The sequence below is a fragment of the Notamacropus eugenii genome, chromosome 3 (genome assembly GCF_028372415.1).
Source record: "Notamacropus eugenii isolate mMacEug1 chromosome 3, mMacEug1.pri_v2, whole genome shotgun sequence".
In the NCBI taxonomy this organism is placed as follows: Eukaryota; Metazoa; Chordata; class Mammalia; order Diprotodontia; family Macropodidae; genus Notamacropus; species Notamacropus eugenii.
In genome coordinates, this window is record NC_092874.1 from 138,891,744 (window position 1) to 138,919,243 (window position 27,500).

The 27,500-nt window shown below is 33.8% G+C and overlaps 1 protein-coding gene across 7 annotated transcripts in view; it reads right to left on the reverse strand.

The window, feature by feature from the left end:
* The window catches only part of FOXP2 (forkhead box P2), a 681,601-nt gene that overhangs the window by 4,555 nt on the left and 649,546 nt on the right, over positions 1 to 27,500 (reverse strand). For all 7 annotated transcript variants that reach the window (XM_072652988.1, XM_072652985.1, XM_072652987.1 and 4 more), the window contains 2 exons: positions 26,461 to 26,530; positions 25,545 to 25,708 (listed from right to left, as the gene is read on the reverse strand). In XM_072652988.1, coding sequence (XP_072509089.1) covers positions 25,545 to 25,708; positions 26,461 to 26,530 — 234 coding nt within the window. The remainder of the gene's footprint in view (positions 1 to 25,544; positions 25,709 to 26,460; positions 26,531 to 27,500) is intronic.

A 27,500-nucleotide genomic window follows, 5' to 3' on the forward strand; every position in this document is an offset into this window, starting at 1 on the left:
GTACATATGAATTACTTCAGAATAGGATTCAGGTTTAAAATGTATTCACAAGGACTCTAAAAGGAGCTATTAGATATCAATTCAATTATACAACCACTTAGATTATTTTTTCACTGAACTAGTTATTTTACTGAAATGAGTAAATCAACCAGTTGTTACAGCGTTATGTTAAAACTAAGATTTTATAATCTTTATTCTGTGAATATTCCTGAAATACCCATCATTTTCAAATAAATAAATGACATCTTTTAAAATGATTACTTGTGAAAGTTCCTGTTGATGATATTAGAAATACGGTGTTTTGATGTAATTGTGAAATAAGTTAAAGTAGAAATTTTAACATTTCCAAGTCTAGTCTATGAATCTAAACATTTTAAAGATTGTTAAATTATAGTAATGGATTACATATAAGTAGAAGTAAAAAGACTAGATTCCAAGATTGGTACAGCATCACCTATGAGTAATTAAGTTTTGACAATTACTTGAGAATGTACAGCTTATCAGATTTCAGCGGCTTAATATTATGACTCCTTTAATTTATGAAGCCATTTTGACATTCGGTTGAATTGATTTATTTTCAGCCCATTTCTCTATTTAATTCAAAATTTTCCTAAACCCACAAAAGATGATTTTAGGGGTTCTATTTTGAATTGAACATTTCTAGTGTAGAAAAAAGCAATTTGCATAGTGAATATGTTAGTGTAAGGAACCCACAAAAAGAAAGCTGTATTATTTCTACCAAGTTTTCAAACTACTTCATTTATCAAGGCGATTTATTTTGTATATGAACATTAATAATTTTATTTGGTTACTTGTTCATGGCAGGGATAGTGGAACACCTGAAATGATAAGATGACATGGATTCAGGCTGGTCTTTTGTGTGTGTATGTGGGAAATAATCACATTTCAAAGCACTTTCCCCTTGTTTTCTTTTTACTCTCGTTGAGGCATCCCGTTGGCTTTTGAACCAGCTTGACTTTTGAATCAGAGATGATTCAAAATTCATATAATGCTTTTCCAGCTAATTCTTGGACTTGGTGATTTGATTCTGGTGAATTTCCATCTTTGATCATTCTATTACTACTTGGTCTGTTGATTCCCAGATTCTAGTGTTGAGATCAATTAAATTCAAGCCAACAATTGAATTTGGACACAGAGTATTCTACTGCCATCTGAATGGGTTTGTGGACTCAAATTACTACTTACTAGTGAACAGCATGTATCCATTTCCTATGTCCTCCACTCTTATTCCTGATAGGGACTAAAGCAACAGGATGTTTTTCTGCTTCAAATTGTCTAATGACTCCCTATGGCCTATGTCTAATGGCTCCCTATGGTCTAAATTTCTTAATCATACAAGGCAATAACCAAGATTTGTCCCAACCTCATTATGCAATTTTACTTCCCCTTATTCTCCAGCACAAAGTTTGTAACCTACCTAGCTTTCTCCCTTCTGGAGCAATGTTTTTCCTTCTCTCTGATGCATCAAATAAAATGCATTTAGTTCCTCCACAGATCTTTCTCTATTGACCAGCTCACAATTATTTCCTCTTTAAAACTTATCATACTATTTTATCTTCATTATTTTGTCTTTTAGGACAACTGAATTTTAGAGCTTAGAAGGGGCAGGTTTAAGTGGTTATTAGTTAAAAATTATATATCTATAGCCTCAGTTTCTGGCTCCTAGTCTAGACTCTTTTTATCTCACATTCTCTCTCAGCTACTTTTTAGCTTGAGTTGTTGCTTAAGTAATTATTGTTTGTTTATTACTTGAATACTCAGATTGTCACTTAAGTATCATCACATTTGCATGTCATAGGATTGTAGTATTAAAGATTTAGAGCTGGAAAGGCAGGTACCTTAGAGTATGTTGAGACTGGCCTCCACATTTCTGAGACCCAGAAAAGTGAAATGACTTGCCCCCTAGCATAATATAGTAAGGATCAGAAGTGAGATTTGACCCATGTCCTTAGATTCCAAAGCTTTTCTTCTTTGCTTTACATCAGCCTATTTCTTTTCTCTTCAACTGGATGTCAGTCTCCTGTAAGTAAGAAACCATGTTCTTTTTTTTTTTTTGTACCTTTCTAACTTAGTTTATAAATACAGAAAGAATATAGGAGAGAACTAGTTTTAAATCGTGACTTTGATACTTAACTGTGTGACCACAGGCAAAAAATTTACGTCTCTGGTTCCTTATCTGCAGAAATAAAAATAACAATATCTATAGTTTCTAATTTATAGATCTATCCTGATAATGTACATACACACACACACACACACACACATATATGATTTTGCATATGTATAAATCAGGATTATATTACCTCTAAAATCTCACCCAGCTCTGACTCTATGGTTCCTTGAAATGTCTGGTATTACTGGCCAAAGACTGTGTTCTTATTTTATATTGTAATATCCTAGATGGTGGGGCCCATAACTTGTTTTTATTATTATTATGGTTATATTATCTTCTTTCCTAGTGCCTACCTCAGCGAATTGCACGTTGTAGACATTATGGGTTTTTAGTAGAATATAAGCACCTTGAGGACAGGGGCTGTTTTATTTTTTTATCAAGCATCTGACATTGTGTACATAGTAGGTACATCTTTGTTGATCTGAATTGAAGGCATTCAGTAAATATAAAATGAATAAGTCATCAAGAGTTTACTTTATCAACAGTTTACTACTAATGTTGGGGCAGCTGGGTGGTGCAGTGGATAGAGCACCAGTGCTGGAGTCAGGAGGACCTGAGTTCAGATCTCATCTCAGATACTTGACACTCACTAGGTGTGTGACCTTGGCCAAGTTACTTAACCCCAATTGCCTCATCCTCGATCATCTCCAGTCATCCTGATGAATATCTGGTCACTGGATTCAGATGACTTTGGAGGAGAAGTGAGGCTGGTGACCTGCACAACCCTCCCTTACTCAAAACAAAGTCAAGTGCAAGTCATGTCATTATTTCTCTGATTATTTCTCATTATTTGTCTTCTTCCGCAACAAAGGATGAACACACATATACACACTAATGTTAATTTCTCCAGGAAATCAGTGACTACTATAACTCAGTTCTTTTCAGATTAAATCAGTACAGAGTGAGGTTTCTTAACCTGGGTTACTTGAACTTAGAAAATTTTTTTTGATAAGTATTTCAATATAATTGATTTTTTGGGGTAGTTTTAAGTATTTTATGTATTTGAAAACCAGCATAGATGGATCATGGGCTTCATCAGACTGCCAAAGTGGTCCATTGACATCCCCAAATCCCCCCGATTAGAAGGGAAAGTACTGTGCTCCTGTAGGTCTAATAAACAGAAAGTAAAGTCAGCAACTTATGTAAATGTATGTATTTGCATACAGTCAAGTCATGTTCATTTGCAAAAACTGGTTTATTAGTCCCTTAGTTTTAAAGTATTTTATTTCTATATAAGCCTTGTCAATGAAATAGAAATGGCAAGAAAAATCTTGACATACTGGGGAAGCAATAATGCTATGGAAGATTCACAGACTATATTCAAGTGGATAAACATTTATTAAGTATTTATTAACTGTTTGTAGATCACAGTACTTTCTGAGATAAAGTATCTAGAGAAAACATACTAACTGCCTTGTGGCACTTATAATTTATTTAAGGGGATCATTGTATGCTAGATTTAGACCTTGAACGGACTTTAGAGACCATCCATTCTGACCCCCTTTATAGATGAAGAAACAGTAGATTGGAGAAGTAAAGTGACTTGCCTAAGGTAGTAAGTAGCAGAGGCAGTACTTGTAACTGTACCTCTAAATTATACATTTAGTGCTTTTCCCTCACTTGATCACACAAGGTTTATTTTCAAATAGCTTATAATCTCCTTATTTTACCCTAAGTTAGTTTAAGCAACTAATTTACTTAAAGTGCCACTTTAAGAGTGTTTTACACATTTAATTATAATGTATGACAAGTGCATAAAGTATTATAGATTATCCATATATAGATTTCTACTGAGAGGGAAGAGGCCATTTTGAATTGAAGGGGACTCAGGCAAACTTCTTGGAAGAGGGCTGTAAGAATTAGGCTGGGAGACTGGGTAGGAATTCAAGAAAGATGAGAAGGGTAGTCTACACATAAGGGAAGGGTATGAGCAGAGAGGTACAGAGGATGAAGAGTCAATGAAGGGCATTTTCATGGGACAGAGTGATTGCCTTTGTTTGGAACACAGTGTAGAAAGAGATAAAGTGAGAAAAAGTGTGCGTTTCCAGATGGTGGTGACCTTTGAATATCAGGCAAAATAGTTATTACTTTACTTGGTGAGTAATAGGAAGCCACTATAGGATTTTAAGCATTAGATTCACATGGTGAGATTAATTTATAAGGAAGATTAGTCTAGGAAAACTGAAGAGTGGGATGAGAGAGTTGAGAGAGTAGAGGTGCGAAGACTTCTCGTGAAGACATTGCAGTAGTTGCAGGGTGGTAATGAGTAGCACTTGGGTGGTAGCAGTGGGAATAGATTAAATAATTGTATTCAGTTCATTTAGAATTTCTATGCTTATATTGTACTAAAAATCCACAATGTCTACAGTTCACTGAGGTAGGCACTAGGAAATATTACCTCAGACTTCTCACTTGAGGATCTTAATATGTGTTGCAGATTTTACTTAGTCATGTACCATGCCGAATTTCTGAATAGAATGATGATAGACAACAGAATGATGCCTGTCCAAAGATGTCTGGCAATTTAAGAATCTATATACCATGAAACAACAAAATACTTCTTTATTTCAAAAGAAGTCCATTTAAAGTATTTGTGAAAAGCACTGGCTCATCTCACCACTGCTCAATTTATTAAATTCTAGAGGTGTAATTTGTTGGTGCACAGGCACTTAACTAGTTAGATATTTTACTAAGAAAAAAAATCTTAGTAAGAATAAAATATGAAACCTAGAGCTCAGTGAAAATTCATTAAAAGTATAGGGCCCATTTCCTCCCATAGATTGGCTTTTTCCAGTGCCTTTCTAATGTTGCCTATATTATCCTCTATATTAGAAATGGTAAGTTTTCTATTTTAAGGACTAATTTAGCCTATCATATTTTATATTTTTTCATTTCTTTCATTAAATGAATGAAAAATTCAAATTGTTCTTTGGATTTAGTTTATCATTGGGCCTTATTATGACCATTTTACAAGTGTTGCATTCAAAGCAAGTAATGAAATATAATTTGACATTTCTAATTCTATAGCCTTGCAATCAAATTAAATGTTAAAGAACAATATGACACTGTTCTAGTATAATAATACATCTGTGAATGCCAGGATTCTATGTCAAAGACCCAGGCTGGCCCTCATAGTGTCCTCTTGATGTCAGTAAATAAGAACTTTTCCACTCAAAAAGGGAAGTATGTTTCAGTGGGAGAATCCTTCTTGAGAATGCTCACAGCACCTCTGCCCTACAAATTTATTTCCATCAGTCATTCATCATTGTCACCATCATTATCTCATTATCATATCCGTCAGCAGACAGTTGTTAAGTAATCCATAGAAGGCACGGTGGCTTATAAGTTGCTTTGGACTTATGAAAATTTTGGTTGGACAGAGCTTTGAAGAAAGTAATTAGAAGTTGGAATGAAGCTTCAGAGTCAAGTAGCTCTATATAGACTAATCTTGTTAAAAAATGTGTCTGTCTGGGTATGTTCTAGACTTACCCTTCCTTTTAAAGTGTGCCCCCTCTGTCCAAAATTATGTGTTTATATCTTTCTCATGATGGTCTAGATCACTTCTAACAGGAATTTATACTTTTTCACTAATAGCAGGATTCTAACAGATTTGGGAACCATACTAAGTTGAGATCTTAAGCTTGTAGGAGGTCTGGTGAGGAGGAAAAGGTAAAGTCATTAGAATGTAATCTCCTGGAGAATATGAATTATTTCATTCTGTGTATTAGTATTCCCTCAATACCTAATGCAATCAATCAATCAACATTTTATTAAGCTCCTACAATGAAAGAAACAAAAGACAGTCTGCTGGGAAAATAATAGGTGCTTAATAGGAGTTTATTGTTTGATCTAGTTATGATATGTCAGGACAGATTAAATGGAAAGATTGAAGGTGGACCTTCAAAAAAATTCCTGGCTACCATGGTGATAAGATGCTGTTTTATGTTACTGAAGGAGTTTTTTGAGTTTTTGTTTCTTGATAGGGTGCTATAGAGGGATTCATGCTAGATACGGAACCAAGAGGACCTGTGTTCAAGTTCTTCCAAAGAGCTGGCATGACCACATTTTCATGTCTTTTCTCATATCCCTTCTGCTTAGACAGCCTGTTGAATTCCTAACCATCCTTCAAGATACTTCAAATAGACGTAATTTTTGCCTTCTCTGAATTCCTTTAGCATTTTGTTTATGTATATGTGTCATCACCTTCACTAGATGACCACTTCCTTGAGGGTAGGGATTATTTCTTATTTTTATTTGCATTCCCTCCTATCCCTGTGCCCCAAGGTGCTTTTTAGTGCTCTACAAATCCCTATCTAATGAAGAGTGAAACAAAACCTAACAGTCCAGAGTGAGCAGTGGTGCACGTAGAGAGACTTGGAAGTTGACCGGACTGCCTGACTTAAGAAGTTCGTGGTTTTATGGTCCCTGCTGCAAGAAGGAAACTGACAGATTTTTTTTGGAAACAAATTATTTTTCCATAAAACTTGGGGAAAAATTAATCACAGAGGGGGATCTTTGTGAAAAATATGTGTGTGTGTGTGTGTGTGTGTGTGTGTGTGTGCATTTATCACTGACTTAGCTATAAGGTAGACTTGGTTGCTTGATCTATCCCTATGTTTTGTTAAGGAGTGGAACAGGAAATTTGAAGATCTGAGTTTCTCTTTTGTCCATAAAGCAGTACTTTGAAGGCGTAGTACTGAACAATTAAATATGTCTACTATGACCATTTTTTTTTGTTTTTATTTTTAAACTGGTAAAATCAGCTATAATATTTTGAGTGAAATTTTTAAAAAAGTCTTCTGATTTTTAAAAGTTAATTTGCAACCTGATGAATTATAATCATTATTTCAAACTAGAAAACTCCATGAGATGATAGATAAGAGATGACCTCTGAGGTTCCTTTTGCTCTAAATTTATGATCCTACAACTTTCCCTTAGCTTACACATAGCTTAAGTCAGAGGGAAGAAGAGTTGGAAAATAAACTATTCATTTATATAGTCTGTTTGACAGTCTAGGTATGTCAATGGGGTACATATACCCTAAACAGACAATGAGGTGGGTTACATTAATAGAATGGATTCCCCAGCTAAAGAAATGAATTGCCTCTTTGTTGTGAGATTTTTAAGGACCTTAGGCACCAATGAAAGGCTGAAGGAAATGCTAATGTTTGTTCACACCCTAAAGCAAAAGAGGAAAATTATAATGTGAAAGTTTATCTTTTTAGATTATGGTCACACAGTAGATTCCCTGGAGGAATGCAAATCTTCATTTTCTCCTTTCTCAAGATTAAGTAAAAAGTCTTACTAATGTTTCCATTTTCTTTAGGATGAGAGTATCTTATGACTTAAGGTCTAATATATGGAGGATTTTAATATGTTTTTAACTGATACAAAGTCCAAATATGGAATATCATAGCATTTTTACATTCCCAGATATCTAGATAGTCTCAAGTACAATTGCTTTAAAAACTGTATACAATGACTATTTAAGGAAAGGATCTTTGTTATAATAAAGTGGGTAGAGTTAGTAAAATAATTAAGATATCAATAGAAATGACTGTAAAAAGAAAGTTTTCAGACCCTTCAACATTGTTCATCTTATGTCGCTAAATTCTACTCAGCGTAGATCTATTGCATAAGTGGTGTGTAAATGTCTTCATGCTTTCTACTTAATTAAAAAAAAGTTTCCTTTACAACTTCTATCCAGATGGAAGAGGGATAAGGAACTAGATCTTGTGATTTAATTTGCGTATAGGGTTCCCAAGTGAAGGAACTCCCTCTATCCATGCAGGTTGACACATTCTCTGCAATTTATCTTCTTAGAGAATAGCCCAGTACACTGAGATGTTAGGTGACTGGTCCTCAGCCAGGATGTGTAACAGACAAAACTTGATCTTTAATCTTGCATGCTTTGAGGCCTGCTTTCTATCCACTATTCCATACAGCTAAGGGTTTCCCCTTAGTATTTTAGGAATTTTTAAAAGTACTCTCTCTGCATATTTGATGAATTAGTCCTATCACTATTTCCAAACAGTGATATTCCTCTAAAAAGAACTAAAAAAAACCAAAACCTCAGAAACATCTTTGAGGAAAGTGAAATCTTCATAGTTCTAGACTTTTGCATTTTAATAAGGAAAATGATATTAAGTGGAATAATACATCATTGATATTGCATAAGTATCATTTTAGTAAAAATATATATGCATGTAACCATTCAGTAATATTTTGAATCTTTGGTATTTTTTACTCTAAAGAAATTATACTGCATCTATACAAAATACATTTTCTATTCAAACATAATTATTCTTTCTAGTATTGTTTCATTTATATGGATTATGCTAGATAAACTACTGATAGAAAATGCTTGTAATTTATGTAGCCATGATATCTCAGAATTAGAATGGACATCATCTGACTCAGCCAAATTCTTGGGGTTGTTCATATTTATTTTTTAATACAGCATCAAAGTTATACACAATACTTTTACATCTTTTATTTCATTTTATCACCACAAATCTGTGAAGCATTTAGCAGGTGTGTAATTTTTTATTTTTATTTTGTCACTAAGGAACAGAAAGGTTGGGCAACTTATGGAAAGTCACTTAGCCAGTAAATGATGGAATTTAATGGAATGCAATGCTAAGTTCTCCTCTTAACTCCCTAACTACACTTGTATGATACTGTGAGTCAGTTAGTCAGTAATCAATTATTAAGCACCAGATGTGGGCTGGTGCTAAGTGCACATTCCTTTAAGAGCCAGCAAACTCCATTAGTTCTAACACTTTCTCCTATCTAACCTTAGTTACTTCTTCCAGTACCTAGTAGTGTTATGTTAGTTAAGTCTAGTTACCTTTCCACTATACCTTCCTGCTCAAATTCTTAATTTACAATTCAATAATAATAAATCATTTCATATATTTCTTTAATGTTAAGTGGTAATGGTTTTTAATATATAAAATTTAACTGTAGATAAACTTCTCTAAATCTCTTTTTCTGTGGTCAAAAGTTATGTAAATTCCTGGGGAAATCCTTATTTTCCATAGTAGTTCTGCAAAGTGCTTAAATCAGTACTCTTCAGTTTCATGAATATCACACTTTTAAAGGGTAACTATTTTTGAAAACATTCTGTAGAGTGGATATCACATGATATTGAAGTAGCAGCGAACAAATGAAAAAGTACATTTTATCTCAAAAAGTAAAGTTTAAAAGGAAAATTACTATTCCTGATACATACATAACTCAATGAAGTATAGATGCTGATATTGCCATCTTAATTTTTATTTTTTGTACATATGTTTATATATATTTTCTATTTTTATACAGATATAGCTATATTTAGACTTATTTATCTATATTGTTATTTCAATATGATGCCAGTATAAATAACAGCTAGGATTTCTCTAAAAAAGAGGTATTTTTTGTTCCTGCTTTTTTAAAGTTGTGAACATAACAATAAAAGTGAGTGAACTTTAAAGCTTTTAAAATATAAAATATGAAAATGATTTCATAAGGAAACATTTTGTCATATTAAATATAAGAAGCAAAGTCATAGTGATTAAATATCTTTTTAAAATAATTTATCCTATTTTAATAATTTTCTTCTGTCTGATCATAATTTCTTTTACCTAAATAGTTCCTATTTTCTGAACAGAAAATTTAAAAATTCTATTATTTTAAAAATTGCAGTGTGGTACAGTGGAAAGAACACTGACATTGGAGTCAGAGGAGGACCTGGGTTTAAATATACCCTCCTGGACCTCTCCAATACCTACTAACTACCAATATGACCTTAGGCCAGTTCTTGTCTCTTTTTTAATGAAGGAGGTTGGACCAGTTGCCCTCTGAAGTCACTTACAGTTCTAAATCGGTGATCTTGATAAAATACAATATACATGAATCCTGAAAATAAAAATTAATAGCTAATTTATTAACTAAATTTGTTTTTACTTCTAGACTTTAAAGATGGTTTTTCCACCCATTTATTTATAATAAAATTTGAATGAGGAATTCTATGATTTAGGGGTTTTTTATAGTTTTGCTTTGGGTGTGAACAGGTGCACAAATAACTTTTTTTTCCCCAATAGTTTTGAAAAGTCCAATGGAAAATATTTCTCATCCTTCCTCTACAGGGTATGACAGGAAGCTCTTTAGAGATGTAGAAGGATGGCTGTCCTTCTGAACCAAGTAAGGAAAAACACATCCATAGTTGTTATTCTGAATATTGTATAGAGCTTATTCTACTTTAAATACCACTGCCATTTACTATGTAATTATAGATAACAATATTCAGTATATTGCTATTTAACTTGAAAATAAAATATCTACTCCCAACAGTATGATACTAATTTTAATGATATGTTTTTAAATCTATGCCTAACTGGACCTGTCCAAAGTTAGGGTTCCATGTGAAGTCAGTGCAACAGCTCCATTGCAGTGGATCAGTATGTAGGCATATGATTAATAAGTCACAGTTTTGTGGATTGTCATTATGACATAGAAGGAATTCATCAATATTCGGAATAAGTTTGAAATTCATTCAAATTTAAGTAACATATTCTAAAGTTAGAGAATCAATGGGAACTGAATTGAGATAGTCACATTCTTTCAGTGGGAAACAAAACCCACCAGAAGTTTATTTGATAAGTCTTCTAGTTTTACTGTGGAATTTTAATTCACAAAGTGATAATCATCATGAGACTATAGCTGTATGTGATTCACCGAAACTCTCATATGTAGTAACTTCCTTGTAGGCATGAGTCTAATGAACGTGCTGCACATTGGTGCAAATAAGAAAACTGATAAGGTATCATAGGTTTCTGAATTACATCTTGTTAACTTATAAAGCATGAGTCTCAATATTGTCAGTTACACAATATAAGACTGGATTTAGAATTCAATGAGGTGCTAAATGGAACATGAAATTCTAATTGTAACATGGAACAATGAATTAGTTAAAGTATGTTTGTTTTGTAACTATTAAAATAGGATGTTTTCTTAAGGAAATTTTAAAAAATTAATATTCTATGCTTCCCTCTTTGCCTTTCTTGGTGAGTTTATTAAAGAAGGTAACAGGGCGAACACCTAGGTGCCATTTAGCTATTTTAAACAAATCTGAAGATAGCATCACATCAAACTGAAAGTTTTAGAGAGAATCAGATTCTCTGTAGATAACAAAATTCTCTTTTTACTCTTTTAAAAAAAATCTAAAATAGGTAGTCCAAATAATTCATGAGAAGTATATTTTGAGGCTTTGTGTAAATAAGAAAAGACAGATATCACAGTAAAATATTATTCTTTAGCATCAATTCAGTCAAAGATGTACCGTCTGACTTTCTACTTAACATCAGGCATACTTATTTCACTGTTCCAAAAACAAGCTTCTTGAAAATGGAATAATTTTATGACCAACGTCTTTGGCTGTCTTAGATTTGCCATATTTATTTCTAAGAGAACGAGGCATTTCTTAGGCTCTGTTCTGGTGGTTCACATGGATCTTACTCATTTATCAGTCCCTAAAGAAGCAGATGTTCCTTATTAGGATATTTTGGTAGAAGGCAATATATTCAAATATTAAGAACTTAAAAATCTATATCACTGTGGTATAGCAGTAATGATGATCACTAGCATTTATAAAACACTTCAAGGCACATTGCAATTAACTCATTTCATTATCCCAACAATCTTGTGAAGGAAGGTGCTTTTATTATCCCCATTTTACTGAAAGAAGCCTACATGACCTGCCCAGGGTCCCACAGCTAACAAGTGTCTAAGACAATTAAAACTCAGGTCTTCACGACGTCAAGACCAACTCTACCCACCACACTACCTAGTTGCCCAGGCACCCTGGTTTGAGTCCCAGCTTTAATAATTCTGATCCTGTATTTATGGCTCAATCATTTAAACTTTTGACACACCTTTTTTCATTTTTATAATGGTAATAATACTTTCACTGTCTCCATAATAGTTTTTTTCATGAGGAAAGCATTCTGTAAACTTACAAAAGCATTATATAGATGTAATTAAGATACAAGGACTGATTAAGTTGCATTTTGGTCTGAAATCAGTGTAGGGAATTCCTCTTTCCTAATGCAAATCTGCAACTGTTTTGTGTTCTGTAATCTAGACTTGCCTGAGGCACCAACAAGGTGAATTAGGTACCTGGGGTCAGATGGCTAGTATGTAGGTCTTAGCTGCTGAACTTTAACACATATTTCTGACTCCAAAGCTAGTTCTCTGTCTACTTTTCCATGTTGCCTCTCTACATTACTGTATTTACATAAGCATGTGTTAAATAAAGGATGTGATAAGAATGGCAATAATAGTAAATTCTCAGGAAAGCATTTGACAAAGAATTTAATTACAATAATTGGATAAGTGCCAGTGTTTTAAACTCCAGAATTATACTGAGAGGTAGCATAGTATGGTAAAAAGAGTTCTAAATGTTGAGCTGGGAGAGACTTGGGGTTAAATTCTTGATCTGGTACTTTAGTTACATGATCCCAGGCAAAGCATTTAGGCCCTCAAATCTAACTTTCCTCATATGTAAAATTGGGATGACACAATATTTCAACATATAGAACTATTGTGACAAAAAATTTGTACAAGCCTTGAAATGCTGTGTAAACATAAATGATTACAGATTATCAATCAGTCCTCCATAACTATATCAAAATACCTGCTACTTCTGTAATTTTGACTTTGTTTTTGGATCTATAGTAATAATAAAAAGTCCTTTAGTAATGTAGGGACCATTTAGAACTCAAAATTTTTAAAAAGTGTATTATCTAGAATGCTTAAACATAGTGCAGAGTTTAAGTAGATGACTAATATATATTTTTCAAGATGTAACAGAGGGCTGTGTTTGGTAGTACACCCCTTTCATCCTGGCTCTCAGAGAGGCTAAAGCTGGTAGGATCATCTAAGTTTGGGAGTTTTGATCTAAAAATATATTGGGTGTCTGCTTTAAGTCCACCACCTATAATATGGTGAAACTCTTGGGACATAAGGGTATCAGGCTGGCTGTCTAAAGAGAAGTGAACTGGTCCAGGTCAGAAATAGAATAGATTAAAGGTTCTATGCTGATCAGTAGTGGAATTGGGTCTGTGATTGACCATTTTACTTCCAGCCAAACATGACAGGCTAAAAAACCATATCACCATCATTGTGAAAGGTATAACAAAGGCAGTAGACTACAGTGCTACCAGCTAAGGTAGAGTTTTGTAGAGTGTTCACCAAAACTGTGGGGTCAGATGTCAGAAATCAACTGTATAGCTCATAAAAATCCTTCCAAAATTTATGGGATTCCACAAACTTTTACAACTGTCACATTATAGGGAGACAACATATTTTTTAGCTGAAGGCACTATACCTTTGGGAGGGTCTTTTTGATAAAAAGAACCAGAATGAATTTTTAGTGATATATACATGGACTGGAATAGTCTGGGGAGTTAGGGGGAGAGGGAGAGAGAGAACAAGAAAAAAGAGCAGCTGGTCACAAAGTTAAGTACAAAAGTAGCAAAATGATGAAGTTTCATGACATGAAATTAATATGATATTTAAAAAAAAGGCCCTGGGATCTTGGCATGGTCAGAGAAATCATAGGAAACTGCTTAACACATGGAAATAGGAGCTGGGAAGGTACATGTCTCAGTGTTCATAGCTTCATCTCACAACACAATGATTCCAGTCAACAACAAAACAATAAAAGTTCAGCTGATATGTAAACAAGTAGATGGAACATTTTACTTTTTCAAATTGTTATTTTCAATTGCTTTCCTGGGGAACACGGAATGACTTTAATTTCAAATGTTTTCTTCCACAGAGATCTAAGATCTCAAAGGGCTTTATATACTATATCACCTATCAACGTTAGGAACTCTATATATACATGCAAACATCTATTTACATTTTAAAGTAGAACGAAAAGCATGACAATAATGCAATGTAGGAGAAAGAGTGCTGGACTTGTAAGGAAGGATGGAAGGTAATAATAATTTAGTCAGTGCCTTGAGGTGGTTTAGTGAAAAGAGTGCTGGGCCTGGAGTAAGGAAGAAAGACCTGTGCTCAAACTCAGACACTTAACAGTTATGTCATCCTGAGCAAGTCACTTAACCATACATGCCTGTTTTCTCATCTGTAAAATGAGCTGGAGAAGGAAATGGTAAGCCGTTTCAGCATCTTTGCCAAGAAAACCCCAAATGGGGTCAAAAAGAAATGGACATGAATGAAGCAACTGAACAACAAGTGACTGTTATGTGTCAGGCACTGTGCTAAGTAGGATCTATTATTATCTCTATTTTACAGAGGAGGAAACTGAGGCAGAGTCTTTTTGACTCCACTCCCAGTGCTCTATCTATCATGCTAGCAGCTGCTACTTGGCATCAGATGATCTTCAATCAAATCTTCACCGTGTAATATGCTACCCTTATGATTTTAGGTTTCTCATATGACCTCTCTGGACTTTAAGTTCCCTATCTGTAAAATTAGGGAATTGAACTCTCTGCCTCTTCTAGCTCTAGATCTGTAAACATACTATTCTTAATTTTTCCACACATTTAGGGATGGGGAGGGGGTGAAAGTAGAGGTTGGTGTGTGACTTAAAAGCAATTCACTATAAGAAAGACCTGGCTTGGTATTTGTTGTTTAGTATAAAATCAATGTCTCCAATGTGATATGACTTTTGGAAACCTTAACACAAATTTAGTTCAGTAAAAGAGTAGGTAATGTTCTCTCTATATACTCTGTGACAGATAATGTCTAGAATATTTAATTTATTTCTGGGTATCACTTTTTAGGAATGGTATTAACAAACTGGAGTGTATTCACAAGAGTGTGACCTGGATGATGAGGGAACTGAAAATAAAAGTATGAGGATTGTTTCAAGGAACTACAACTGTTTTAGCTTGAAAAAGAAAAAGACTTAGGGAACACACACTGGCTATATTTTACAATATTTGAAGTGTTCCCAAATAAAAGTAATTTGTGCACATTAAATTTTTAGGAAGTTCTCCCTTAATTTGAGTCACAATTAGCTCTTCTCTCAGGCATTTCGTATCAACCTAAAACAATTGTATTTTTGGATCAACCTGAAACGACCTTTAAAAGCCCACTTGCCCCATAAAATCTTCCCTTCTCTGTGAACCAACTGATACTTCTTCCTGCCTTGCACTGTGACTGTGGACCAAACAAAGTATCAGCATCCTAAAGTGAAAACAGTGTAAGTTTCTTTTATAAGCACAATATGTATACTCAGATTCTATAAGGAAAATCAATAACTTTCAAACTTCAAACCTCTCATATTATGAGGAAAATAATAATCATCTTGCCCAAGTAATAATGAATGATTAAACAACAGAAAGTTGTAAGGACAGATGGGAGAACTAGATAGAATGATACAAAGACACAACCTATAATTATGCACTGACACATAAGTAACTCCTTAATTTAAAAAAGAATGGTCTCGTCTAGTAAAGTATGAACAACTGCTTGTGTTCATTCTTTGTTGCCGAAGAAGACCATGCCATCAGAGAAATGATGACATGACTTGAACTTGACTTTGATTTGAGTGAGGGAGGGCTGTGCAGGTCACCAGCCTCACTTCTCCTCCAGAGCCATCTGAACCCAGTGACCAGATATTCATCAGGATGACTGGAGATGACCCAGAATGCACTGGGAGACCCTGGGCCCTTTAGGCCAAGGTCTTTGCAGGTACTCACTTAGGGTGAGGCAATACCCATTCATTGAATAGGCCTTTTTAAGAAGTAGCCAGGGCATGGTCCCTTCAATGAGGTCAAGAAAACAAAGACATCAGGCTGGGTGGGAAACAGCAACAGTTACTATTGATAATCACTCTAAAGCAGTCCCAATTTCAGAGTGCAGTAGACTTAAGGTTTATGGACAGGACAGGACCAAGCTTTTCTCTTTGTTTAGAAAGAAAGCAGTAGCTGAAAATGGACTGGAGTTCAGCTTAGAATTTTAGACAGTTGCTCATTTTTTAGTATATGTATACCATCAATCACAGTTCAGTCTTTTTTTAAAGTTTTCAACATTCATTTTTATAAGATTCTGAATTCTAAGTTTTTTCTCTTCCTCCCTTTACCCCTTCCCAAGATGGCAAGCAATCTCATACAGTTTATGCATGTACAATCATGTTAAACATATTTCCACATTAGTCATGCTGTGAAAGATGAATCAGAACAAAAGGGAAAAATGAGAAAGGAAAAAAAATAGTATGGTTTGATCTGCATTCTGACTCCATAGTTCTTTCTCTGGATGTGGATAGTATTCTCCATTATGAGTCTATTGGAATTGTTTTAGGTCATTGTATTGCTAAGAAGAGCTAAGTCTCATAGTTGATCATCTCACAGTGTTATTACTGTGTACAATGTTCTGCTTTTGCTCACTTCACTCAGCATCAGTTCATGTAAATCTTTCCAGGATTTTTCTGAAATTTGCCTGCTCTTCATTTCTTACAGAATAATAACATTCCATTACGTATATGTACTACAACTTGTTCAGCCATTGCCCAACTAAAGGGAATCTGCTCAATTTCTAATTCTTTGCCACCACGAAAAGAGCTGCTATAAATATTTTCATATAGGGATCCTTTTCCCTTTTTTTATGATCTCTTTGGGATACAGAATGAGTAGTGCTATTGTTGAATCAAAAGGTATGCATAGTTTTGTAGCCCTTTGGGCAGAGTTCCAAATCACTCTTCAGAATGATTGGGTCAATTCCCAACTCCACCAACAATGCATTAATGTTCCAATTTTAACATTTCTAAAATTTTATCATTTTCCTTTTCTGTCACATTAGTCTATCTGATAGGTAGTTGGTACCTCATAGTTTTATTAATTTGTATTTCTTTAAACAATGGTGTATTTTTTCATGAGGGGCAGCTAGGTGGTGCAGTGAATAGAGCACCAATGCAGGAGTCAGGAGGACTTGAGTTCAAATCTCACCTCAGACACTTGACATTCACTAGCTGTGTGACCTTGGGCAAGTCATTTAACCCCAATTGCCTCATCCTGGATCATCTCCAGTCATCTTGATGAATATCTGGTTACTGGATTCAGATGACTCTGGAGGAGAAGTGAGGCTGGTGACCTGCACAGCCCTCCCTCACTCAAAAACAAAGTCAAGTGCAAGTCATGTCATTATTTCTCTGATGGCATGGTCTTCTTCGATAATGAAGGACACACACATTTTTTCATGACTGTAGATAGCTTTAATTTCTTCATCTGAAAACTGCCTGTTTATATTCTTTGACCATTTGTCAACTGCAGAATGACTTGTATTCTTATAATTTTGACTCAGTTCTCTATGTATTTTAGAAATGAGACCTTTATCAGAAACACTGGCTGTAAAAATTGTTTCCAAGTTTTCTGCTTCGTTTCTAATCTTAGTTGCGTTGGCTTTCTTTCAGCAACATTTTAAAATTTAATGTACTCAAAATTACTCATTTGGCATTTCATAATGTTCTCTATCTCTTAAATTTTTCCCTTCACCATCGATCTGACAGGTAAACTATTCCTTGCTCTCCTGATTTGGTTATATCACCCTTTATATATAAATCATGTACGCATTTTGACTTTATCTTGGTATATGGTGTGAGGTGTTGATCTATGCCTAGTTTCTGCCATACTATTTTCCAGTTTTCCCAGCAGTTTATGTCATATAGTTTGTTCTTATTCCAAAAGTTGGAGTCTTTGGGTTTATCAAATAGTAGATTACTGTAGTCATCAACTACTGTGTCTCGTGGACCTAATCTATTCCACTGAACCACCACTCTATTTCTTAGCCAGTACCAAATAGTGATGATTGCCACATTTTATAATACAGTTTTGATCTGGTATGGCTATCCTACCTTTGTATTTTTTTCCCATTAATTCTCTGAATATTCTTGGCCTTTTGTTCTCTTAGACAAATTTCATTATTATTTTTTCTAGCTCTATAATGTTTTGGTAGTTTGATTGGTATGGCACTAAATAAGTAAATTAATTTAGGTAGAATTGTCATTTTTATTATATTAGCTAGGCCCTACCCATGAACAATTGATATTTTTCCAGTTATTTATATCTGCCTTTATTTGCATGAACAGTGTTTTGCAATTATTTTCATATAGTTCCTGGTATTGTCTTGGCAGGTAGACTCCCAAATATTTTATATGATCTACAGTTATTTTAAATAGATTTTCTCTATTTGTCGCTGATGGGCTTTGTTGGTAATACATAGAAATGCTTATGGTTTATGTGGGTTTATTTTGTATCCTGTAACTCTGCCAAAGTTGTTAATTATTTCAACTAGTTTTTTTAGTTGAATCTCTGGGACTCTCTAAGTATACCATCAATCATCTGCAAAAAGTGATTGCTAGGTTTGTTTCCTCATTGCCTAGTCTAATTCCTTCAATTTCTTTTTCTTCTCTATTGCTAACATTTCCACTACAATACTGAATAATAGTGGTGACATTATGGGCATCCTTGTTTCATCTCTGATCTTACTGGGAAAGCTTTTAGCTTATCTCCATTACATACAATGCTTGCTGATGGTTTTAGATAGATACCACTTATGATTTTAAGAAAAATGCCATTTATTTCTATGATCTCTAGTGTTTTTAAAATGAACGGGGTGCTGCATTTTGTCAGAAGTTTTTTCTGCATCTATTCAGATAAATCATATTTTTTCTTTTAGTTTTGTTTTCCTACATTCCTGGTCACAGTGTATTACTTTCATCATATATTCCTATAATCTCTTTGCTAACATTTTATTTAAAATTTCCCGTCAATATTCATTAGGGAAATTGATTTATAATTTTCTTTCTCTGTTTTGGCTCTCCCTTGTTAGGTGTCAGCACCATATTTGTGTCCTAAAATAAATTTGGTAGGACTTCAGTTATTTCTTTCACTTAGTTTGTACAATATTAGAATTAATTGTTCTTTAAATGTTTGAAAGAATATACCTGTAAATTCATCCGTTTCTGGAGATTTTTTTTTAGGATGTTCACTGATGGCTCACTCAATTTCTTTTCCTAAATTAGGGTTAAGTATTTTATTTCCTCCTCTGTTAATGTGGACAATTTATATTTTTGTAAATATTCATCTATTTCACTTAGATTGTCAGATTTATTGGCATGCAGTTGGGTAAAATAGCTCCTAATAATTGCTTTAATTTCCTCTTCATTGGTGGTGAATTCATCCTTTTCATTTTTGATACTGATAATTTGGTTTTCTTTTTTTTTAAATCAATTAACTAAAGGTTTATCCATTTTGTTGGTTTTTCATAAGGCCAGTTCTTAGTTTCATTTATTAATTTAATAGGTTTCTTTGCACAGTACAGTCTTAAGGTATGAGAGAAGATAGCAACTTCTAAGTTTTTCATCCTAAATATAGATGGCATCTGGCTTTTTTTTTTTTAAGGTACTATTCTAGAAATATTTTTATGTCAAAATGAATTAACCTAAATAACTTTTTATTTGTACTCTTGAAAGTGCTGGGAAACTCAGCCAAATGGGTAACTAACACTATTTTAGTACTTACTCAACACATAGGATTATCAAAAATTTGGAAGAAACTAGAAAGAACATCATGTCACAATCCACTCTGACTCAAGTTTACACAGTCATAGGGAGTGTCTCCTCTGTCTTTATGGGCAGAAGGACGCTGGCCATAATGTAATGCTTAAGACAGAAAAGGAAAATGAAGAAATAATAGACTTATTTGATAGTATCCATATGACATATAATAGATGTACTGAAGAGAGAGAGGGATTACAAAGTAACTAACTGAACTCTACTGCTGTTTTTCCTACCCTTCATTTCCAAAGGTAGGACAACTGAAAATTTGTTATTACTTGTTGGTTCTTCAGATACCATAAAACGATTTCCATTCGATTTTTATGAGGTTCCCATCCCCCACTCCCAAATGGCAGGTGGGAATAGGTAGGTAAAATGTATAGTCTGTGGGAGGATTTCTGTTTCACCAAAGTGTCTACATATTTAAAAAGTTTGAAAAGCACTTTTAAAAACCATTTAACTTCTACTTTTATTTAAGGAGCTAAATACCTCAAGGACCTGTGATTTTCTGTAAGATACTTCAGCTTGTCTTACAGTGTTGACTCAGAGAGATTAGGTAATTTGCCTGCCCTTACACAGCTAGTTTTAGAGACCAGAGATAGAAAGGAGGCAACCTTTTCCTAACACAAAGATCTAGCACTCTAAACCCACCAAAGTCATGCCTCTTCTCAACAGGCTAAATATAATTTAAGTAATGTATTGATTAATTAATGTATTTAAGTAATGTAATTATAATTATTTAATAAAAAGAACCAACATTTTGGTTCTTTTAGTTCCTTGTTAAAACTTAGCATCACATTAATAGCTTTCTTTATGTTTCTACCATATCTATTGCCCAGAAGTGAATATATTCTGTGAGTGGAAAGGGTAAGGTCACATGCAAGACTAAAGGGGGTCTGAAGGAAGGGTTTTAGGTGAGTGAAAAGGAAGGAGAACATTCTCGCCAAGATGAATTTCCCATATGGAAATGTGAAGGGCATGTTTGAGGAGAGAGGATTGAACCAGTTGGGAACAGGTGGTTTGCATGAGGTAATAGCAAGACATGAGGATGGATAAGAGGGTAGAATTAGAAAAGCATTGGGCACCAGTTTAAAGAGCATGGATGATCTCCCTCTCTTCCCCTTCTCCTCTGGCCCCAGCCAATGGGTTTGTATAATGAATGGTTCCCCCACCATTTGAATACTCAAACATGTTTCCTTAAACATTTCCTATCATCCCTTCCAAATTCTGGTAACTTAATTTCACTACCAGTGGCAACAATGATTCTCCTCTCCTACATACATATAATGTCATCATTTGAGAATTGATAAGACCAAAATTTAAAAAGCTCTTCCTTTGTTTCTTTAATCTAAATGTACTTAAATATTTATTTTCTTCTGATGAGTTAGGCATCTTAAATATTTTGAACCTATAGTAGACCTCTATTTATTTTTATTTATAATTCACAACTGATGATGATTTGACTCATCATTAGCAGATTGGTGCAGGATATGACATCACTTTCTTACCTGGAACAATTCATAATGTGTTTCTACTAAGGTGTGGAAGGGTGATCCATTTATGCAATGTAATTAATAATAACTGAAAAAATCTTTTATCTTTTAAAGAAGAATTTTTATTTTATACTATCACTATATAAAAGTTTTGCTAAAAATTATTGCAAGTGTAAACAAGATTGTAAGGGGCATGTTAATATTACTTATGAGAAGAGTTTTTAAAGTACTTCATCATAGTGCATGACAATGGATATAGCTAATGATTAACTCTAAGAACTGTTAACATTTAAAAGTAAATGAGACTTGCTTATTTCTTAAAGTAGTCCCAATTGAAATTCTATTTAGAAATATATTTTTAAAATAATTTACACAAGGCCCTGTGGGGACACAAAACTAATAAAACATTTCTTCTAAAACATCCAATAAATGTTAATTTCCACTAATTTAGATCTACCTTCCCACTCAGTTGAAATTAATGAGTCATTCAAGTAATAACATGGGTCTGTACTTATATGATAGCAAAGTTACAGAGCCACATCTTTTTCTGATATTTTTAATACTGCATCTAGTCTGTAATGCAGAAGAGTAACAAATAACAGATGGATAGCCTTTCTGCTCCAGTGGTACCCATGGAATCTCAGAAGGTCCAGAGGAAGTCTCTTGCATCTTGACCATCTTGCCATCCTTTATGAAGTATATATGAGATGAAACAGACAATCTTAGAAGATGAGATCATCTAGATTAGTAGCTCCATTAATCAAGAAAAGAATCAGTCACATAGAGGATCAAGCTTGCTCTGTCTATATAATATTGCTGCTACTGAGCTATTATGACTGTGTTCTCTCATCTAGTTAAAATTTCTCTTAAAGACCAACTGTGTTAAGTTTTTCATGGTAACAGATTTCCTAAAGATGAGGATTCATCTAAATTCACTGATGGTCAAAATAAAAAAAAATATATACTTGATCATGTGAGACAAATTGACTAACATTTAAATTATATTGGGTTCATTGGACTATAGATCTGAAGTTGGAAAGAGCTCTCAGATCTACCTCAAGTTGCTATGATGAGGAAGACGATGGCCCAAAGGGGATAAGTGACTTTCCCAAAGTCACATTGGTAGTAAGTATCAAAGCAGAATTGTGGGGGTTTTTCTACCATACTTCAATCATAAGTCATGGACTCTTGAAGCTTGTGGAATTACAGAGAGCAGCTGAAGTATCCTTGGTATTTTTTTGCTTTAAGCACTCATTCTTTCCTCTAACAACCTTCTAATCTTGACCTGTACCTTGGGAAATGACAATTTGATATATATATATAAAAAACTACACTAGCATCATGTGAAAAATGATATATTTATTTTAAAATTTAAAATATTATTTATGTTAAATATTTACATAATATTCACAGTTCTATTAGACTGCATTTTACAACCCTTACTTGAACTTAAACGTAGCCCAGTTTTATGGGTGCAAAAGTACTTAAGGGGAAAGTCTGCCCCAATTTTCCATAGTTCTAGAATTCTTTTAGCTGCATACAAGCAAAAAGGAATTGAGAAGTTTAACTAGAAACATCTGTTAAATATCTTTAAGGATGTAAATACTAATATTAATGTAATAAAAGTCGCTTAATACATCATGTTATTTAGAATATCCAAAATCTTCATAGTAGTAGCAGGATGAAGTCTAAAGAATGACTGGATTTTTTGTGGGTTGACAATTGATGCCATCATAGGTATAGGTTGTATACCTTTATACTTGTTATAGCTATAAAACACCCTGTATAAAATTAATTTTGAAAGTCACTTAGAAAAACTTAAGATAGGTCATTTAAAATAGCTTTCCTTGTAGTTCTTTCTGCTAGGCTAGTTGAAGATTTTATTGAATTTGCCCCATGGTGGAGGTGGGACAGGTAAGAATAGCGATTGGGGAAGATCTGTCTGTCTGCCTATATCTATGTATCTATGTATCTATCTGTATCTATGTATCTCTCTCTCTCTCTCTCTCTCTCTCTCTCTCTCTCTAACTCTCACTCTCACATTTCGTGTGCCCTGATTTAAATTAGTAGAAGATATTCCAACACCGTAGTCTACATGGGGGCTAGGGAATGAAAAGGGAAAAGATGTCTCAATCTGTGAGTATCATGGTGGAGAACTCTTAGTGACAAAAGTCTTTCTACCAGTGAAGACAGGCAATGGTTCTGTAACTTTTACTCTCAAAAAATTGGCACACTGAGTGGTTATATGGCTTGCCCAGGGTCACATAAGTTAACATGTATCAGAAACTAGCCTTGAAACCAGGTCTTTGTGACGTGAAAGGCAGCTCTCTCTCCTCTATACCAAACCTGCTCCTGGATGTACCATTCACTAAATTAATTAAGAGCTGATACCACTTGGCATTAAATATATTCTTATGTTCCAAAAACATGATTTTATAAGAATTTACTTCTTTGCAGTGATAGTCACAATAAAACTAATCAAACTAATGGTCAAATAAAAATTCTGAATCAGTAATTTCTTAATGAAAATAATACTGAAATCTAAAAATGACATAATTTAGCAGAGTTAGCATTTTTGGTACTAAAATAAGTTTAATAAATGATTTGAATCATTAGTTTTTAAAACTATAACTATGCAGATTAGTTTTCTTAGCACTGGTCAGCTATGTATGCAGTTACTTCAAAAATTATTCTATAAGTGCTCTATAGATAATGAATGAGAAATGCTACCTATTATATAAACACCTCCACACTGAGTTACGTCAATAGCCTTTATTGTGAATGTCACTCATTTCTATAGAATTACTTAAAAAACAACACGGGATCTAACTCTTGTTTGCTCTTTAAAGTTTTATTGTCTTGGCATTTTATACAAGGAGAGAGCATTAGCATACTCAGGAGATCTGCTAAAAGTAAAAGGCCTCAAGCTACCCACTGCATGGCTGATAGGATAAAGCACAGGATATAAAAACTTTTGTCTGATTGCTCACTTTACTTGTTTTAGGGTACTGCTGCTCTCAAGAGCATATATTCATGTTCTTTCTACTTCAAGTTTTATTACTTCTTTTGTATTATTTAAATCATCTAAAGACACTTCCAAAAGACAAATTTTTCCATTTTAAAAAAGTAATGGTTTGGAACCTGATAAAACACATTAATGTTCACAGCCCATTTTTTGCAAAGGTGATCGAGTAAAAGTGCTATAAAGCAATTATGTACATGATCTTAAAGACATAATGGGTCATGGAGAATGAAATGCAAGAAAGTCAACAAAAATAATGTTCCTTTAAAGGTCCAAAGGAAGTAGACTCATACAAAGACCACTTTCAGACCCTTCACTTTTTATACATATATTTAAATTGAAGGATGGGGAAGAAGGAAATAAAGATGAATGTGAAAGTATAAGAGTGTTGTGATTAACTCTAAGAAGCTATAAATAAAGTACAAATTGTTCTTAATGGAACTTAATTCCATATGAGCCACTTTACCATTTAAATTCTATTTTTAAAATATAAATTACCAAAAGTTGGGTGTTTTTGCTATTCAGTAAACAAGAAATTGATATATTTGACACGATTGACTAAGTCTGAGCATTCTTAAAGCTTTATACACATTTCTGAAATCCACAATACATCAATTTTTAATATTTTCACTCTCTCAGCTCCATTAAAAAGATGGTAGGGGAAAGATTTTAGAGTAATTAATGATATAGTTAGCTGCTAAATATTAATAGGAATCGTAGTCTTGCATAAAATATAACATATAAACCTTGCCAATACAGACGCACCAGTAATTAAAGTTGAATATGTAATTACACTGATTTATAAGACAGGCAAAAAGTTACACTTTACTAGCTTCTATGTAAACTGTGGCTAACAGTTAAACTTTGCATTTTACGGTTTATAAAAATGGATACTATCTCAACTACAGTTCATAAATGGTCTAGAGACCTGTAATCATACTAAAAATTGCAAAATACTCCAACATGAATGCTCTTATTGAACCACACAAAACCAAGCTGTGATAATGACCCGTAAGATCTAGACACATCTTAGATAAGATGTAAAAGGCTTTGTACAGAGGTCAACAGCAAAATTCAGAGGGGCAGAATTCAGGAAGGCTGTATATATACAGTAAGTATAAAGCATATGAGAATCTAATAGTTAATTTTAACACATTTATCATACTAAGCATGGTGTAATTAGAACTTTACTTGCTTAACACTCCTCTGAACAGTAAGAAATTAGTCTGGGTTCTTCCCCAGAGGAACTCTGTTAACCAAACTTACATGTGAGGCTGGGGAGAGCAGCCTGGACTGCTGTTTCCATTACTGTCAATGTGATCCAACGAACCATTGAGGTCTTCGTGGACTGCCTGCAGTAAACCACTGGATGCGTTATTTATCAGTCCTGGGTTACTAAGCAAAGGTAAACTACTCTCTGCCAGAGCAGCCTAGGGAAGTAAAAGAGACACAAAATGTAACTTTTTCAAACACACACACACACACACACACACACACACACACACACACCCCTTTAAATGTCTCAAATTATAGAGTATATATCTGGGAAACAATTGATGTGGCACATGGGCTAAGGGTATTAGTATATTAAGAAATATAAACACTGCTTTATACTGCAAACTTGATTAATTACATTTTATCTTTCAACAGAATGATATGTTTTGCCCTTCCACTTAGTGAAATGCTCTAAGGTAACATAAGCAGTTGTTCTCCTTTTCAAAAAATGACCAGAACTTAACTCAAAATAAAGAAATCCTGACATTTGCCTTTTCTGCATAAAAATTATATATTATAATTAAACTTTAAAGTTTTTGCCACAAGCACCATGTTCCCCAACACCATGATGTGAAATCATTTATGACGGCTTGGATAAATATTAATGCAGATTCACATGCATTTGCAAAAGCTTCTATCAATCTAACATTTGCAGGAAAAATGAGTATTCCAGATTTTGCCACAGGGTGTCCTTCTTGCTTCTTCACATCAAAAGTAGCATGAATTAGAACTAGTGCTCCATGCAGTACTAGGTGATGCAACTTACTTGGATGATAAACCCAACTACTGACAAATCTAAAAATAACTAGTTATCCTTCAAGCTACAGATGCAAGAAAAAGTTTAGTACAACAAATGATACTTTCAAGGTAACCATTTAGAAAAAAGTACATTTAAAAAAACCATTACCTGCAAACTTGCATTAAGAGCTGCTCCATAGCCTAAACTGGTAGGTATGTTTTTCACTAATGTTGGACTTCTGAAAAGAAATGATTCCTTTTTTAGTCAAATTTGAAAATAGGCACCTCTGATTTTCCCGTAAGCTATCATGCAAGATTTTTATACTTGAAGGTCGCAATCCTCAGGTGAAAGTACAAAATGAGTTTTGAAGTCTCACTCTAGTAATCAGGAGTAGATTGGTCTATATCAGAGAAATAGCCTGAACTGACACAGTTCAAATTCATTTATAGTTGTCTGCCTCTACCTTTGATAAGGCAACAACACAGCACAGGAACTGAAGTAATGTAATAGGTTAGATGACACTGAGCTGACAAAGGTAAGGCTATTAAATTTGAAGTTTCTCTGTAACTATTTTCAAACATATGGGGAGGAGGTGGTTCACTTCCAAGAACAATAACAGTTTTGCATTTATATAAAAATGTAAAAAAGTAAATACATAACACAATTACCAATTTGATGCAATCAGGGAGTAATTAATGGTTAATTTCTAGATCACCATGAATTAACATAATAAATTACCATAGTTAATTAAATGACAACATAATGAATTAACTATTTCTAGAACACTGAAATTAGCATACTTTCATACAGAAATATAAAACTGTTCTGTTCAGCTGCCTTATATAATAAGGAAAACATTTATAACTATCCTTACTTAATAGTCAATAAAGGTTTGGAGGATGATGTTTCATTAAAATATCTTCTATTCGTAACTAGTATGGCAGGCATTATTGTATTCCAGAAAAAGGCCTGATTGGCCATCAATCAGTCATACTCTAACCCTGTCTTAGGTCTTTATCACTCTACTAGTCCTGTGCAGACCATAAAAGGAGGATGAAGGAGAAGCAGGTTTCAAACAATAAGTTTAGCTTGGAAACAGTGTGTAGTTTGGAAAAATACGGTAAACACAACCTATAATCTTAATCATAGCATACCATATTAATTTAATAATATGGAAGGTAACTGATAAAATGGTTTTATGACGTATC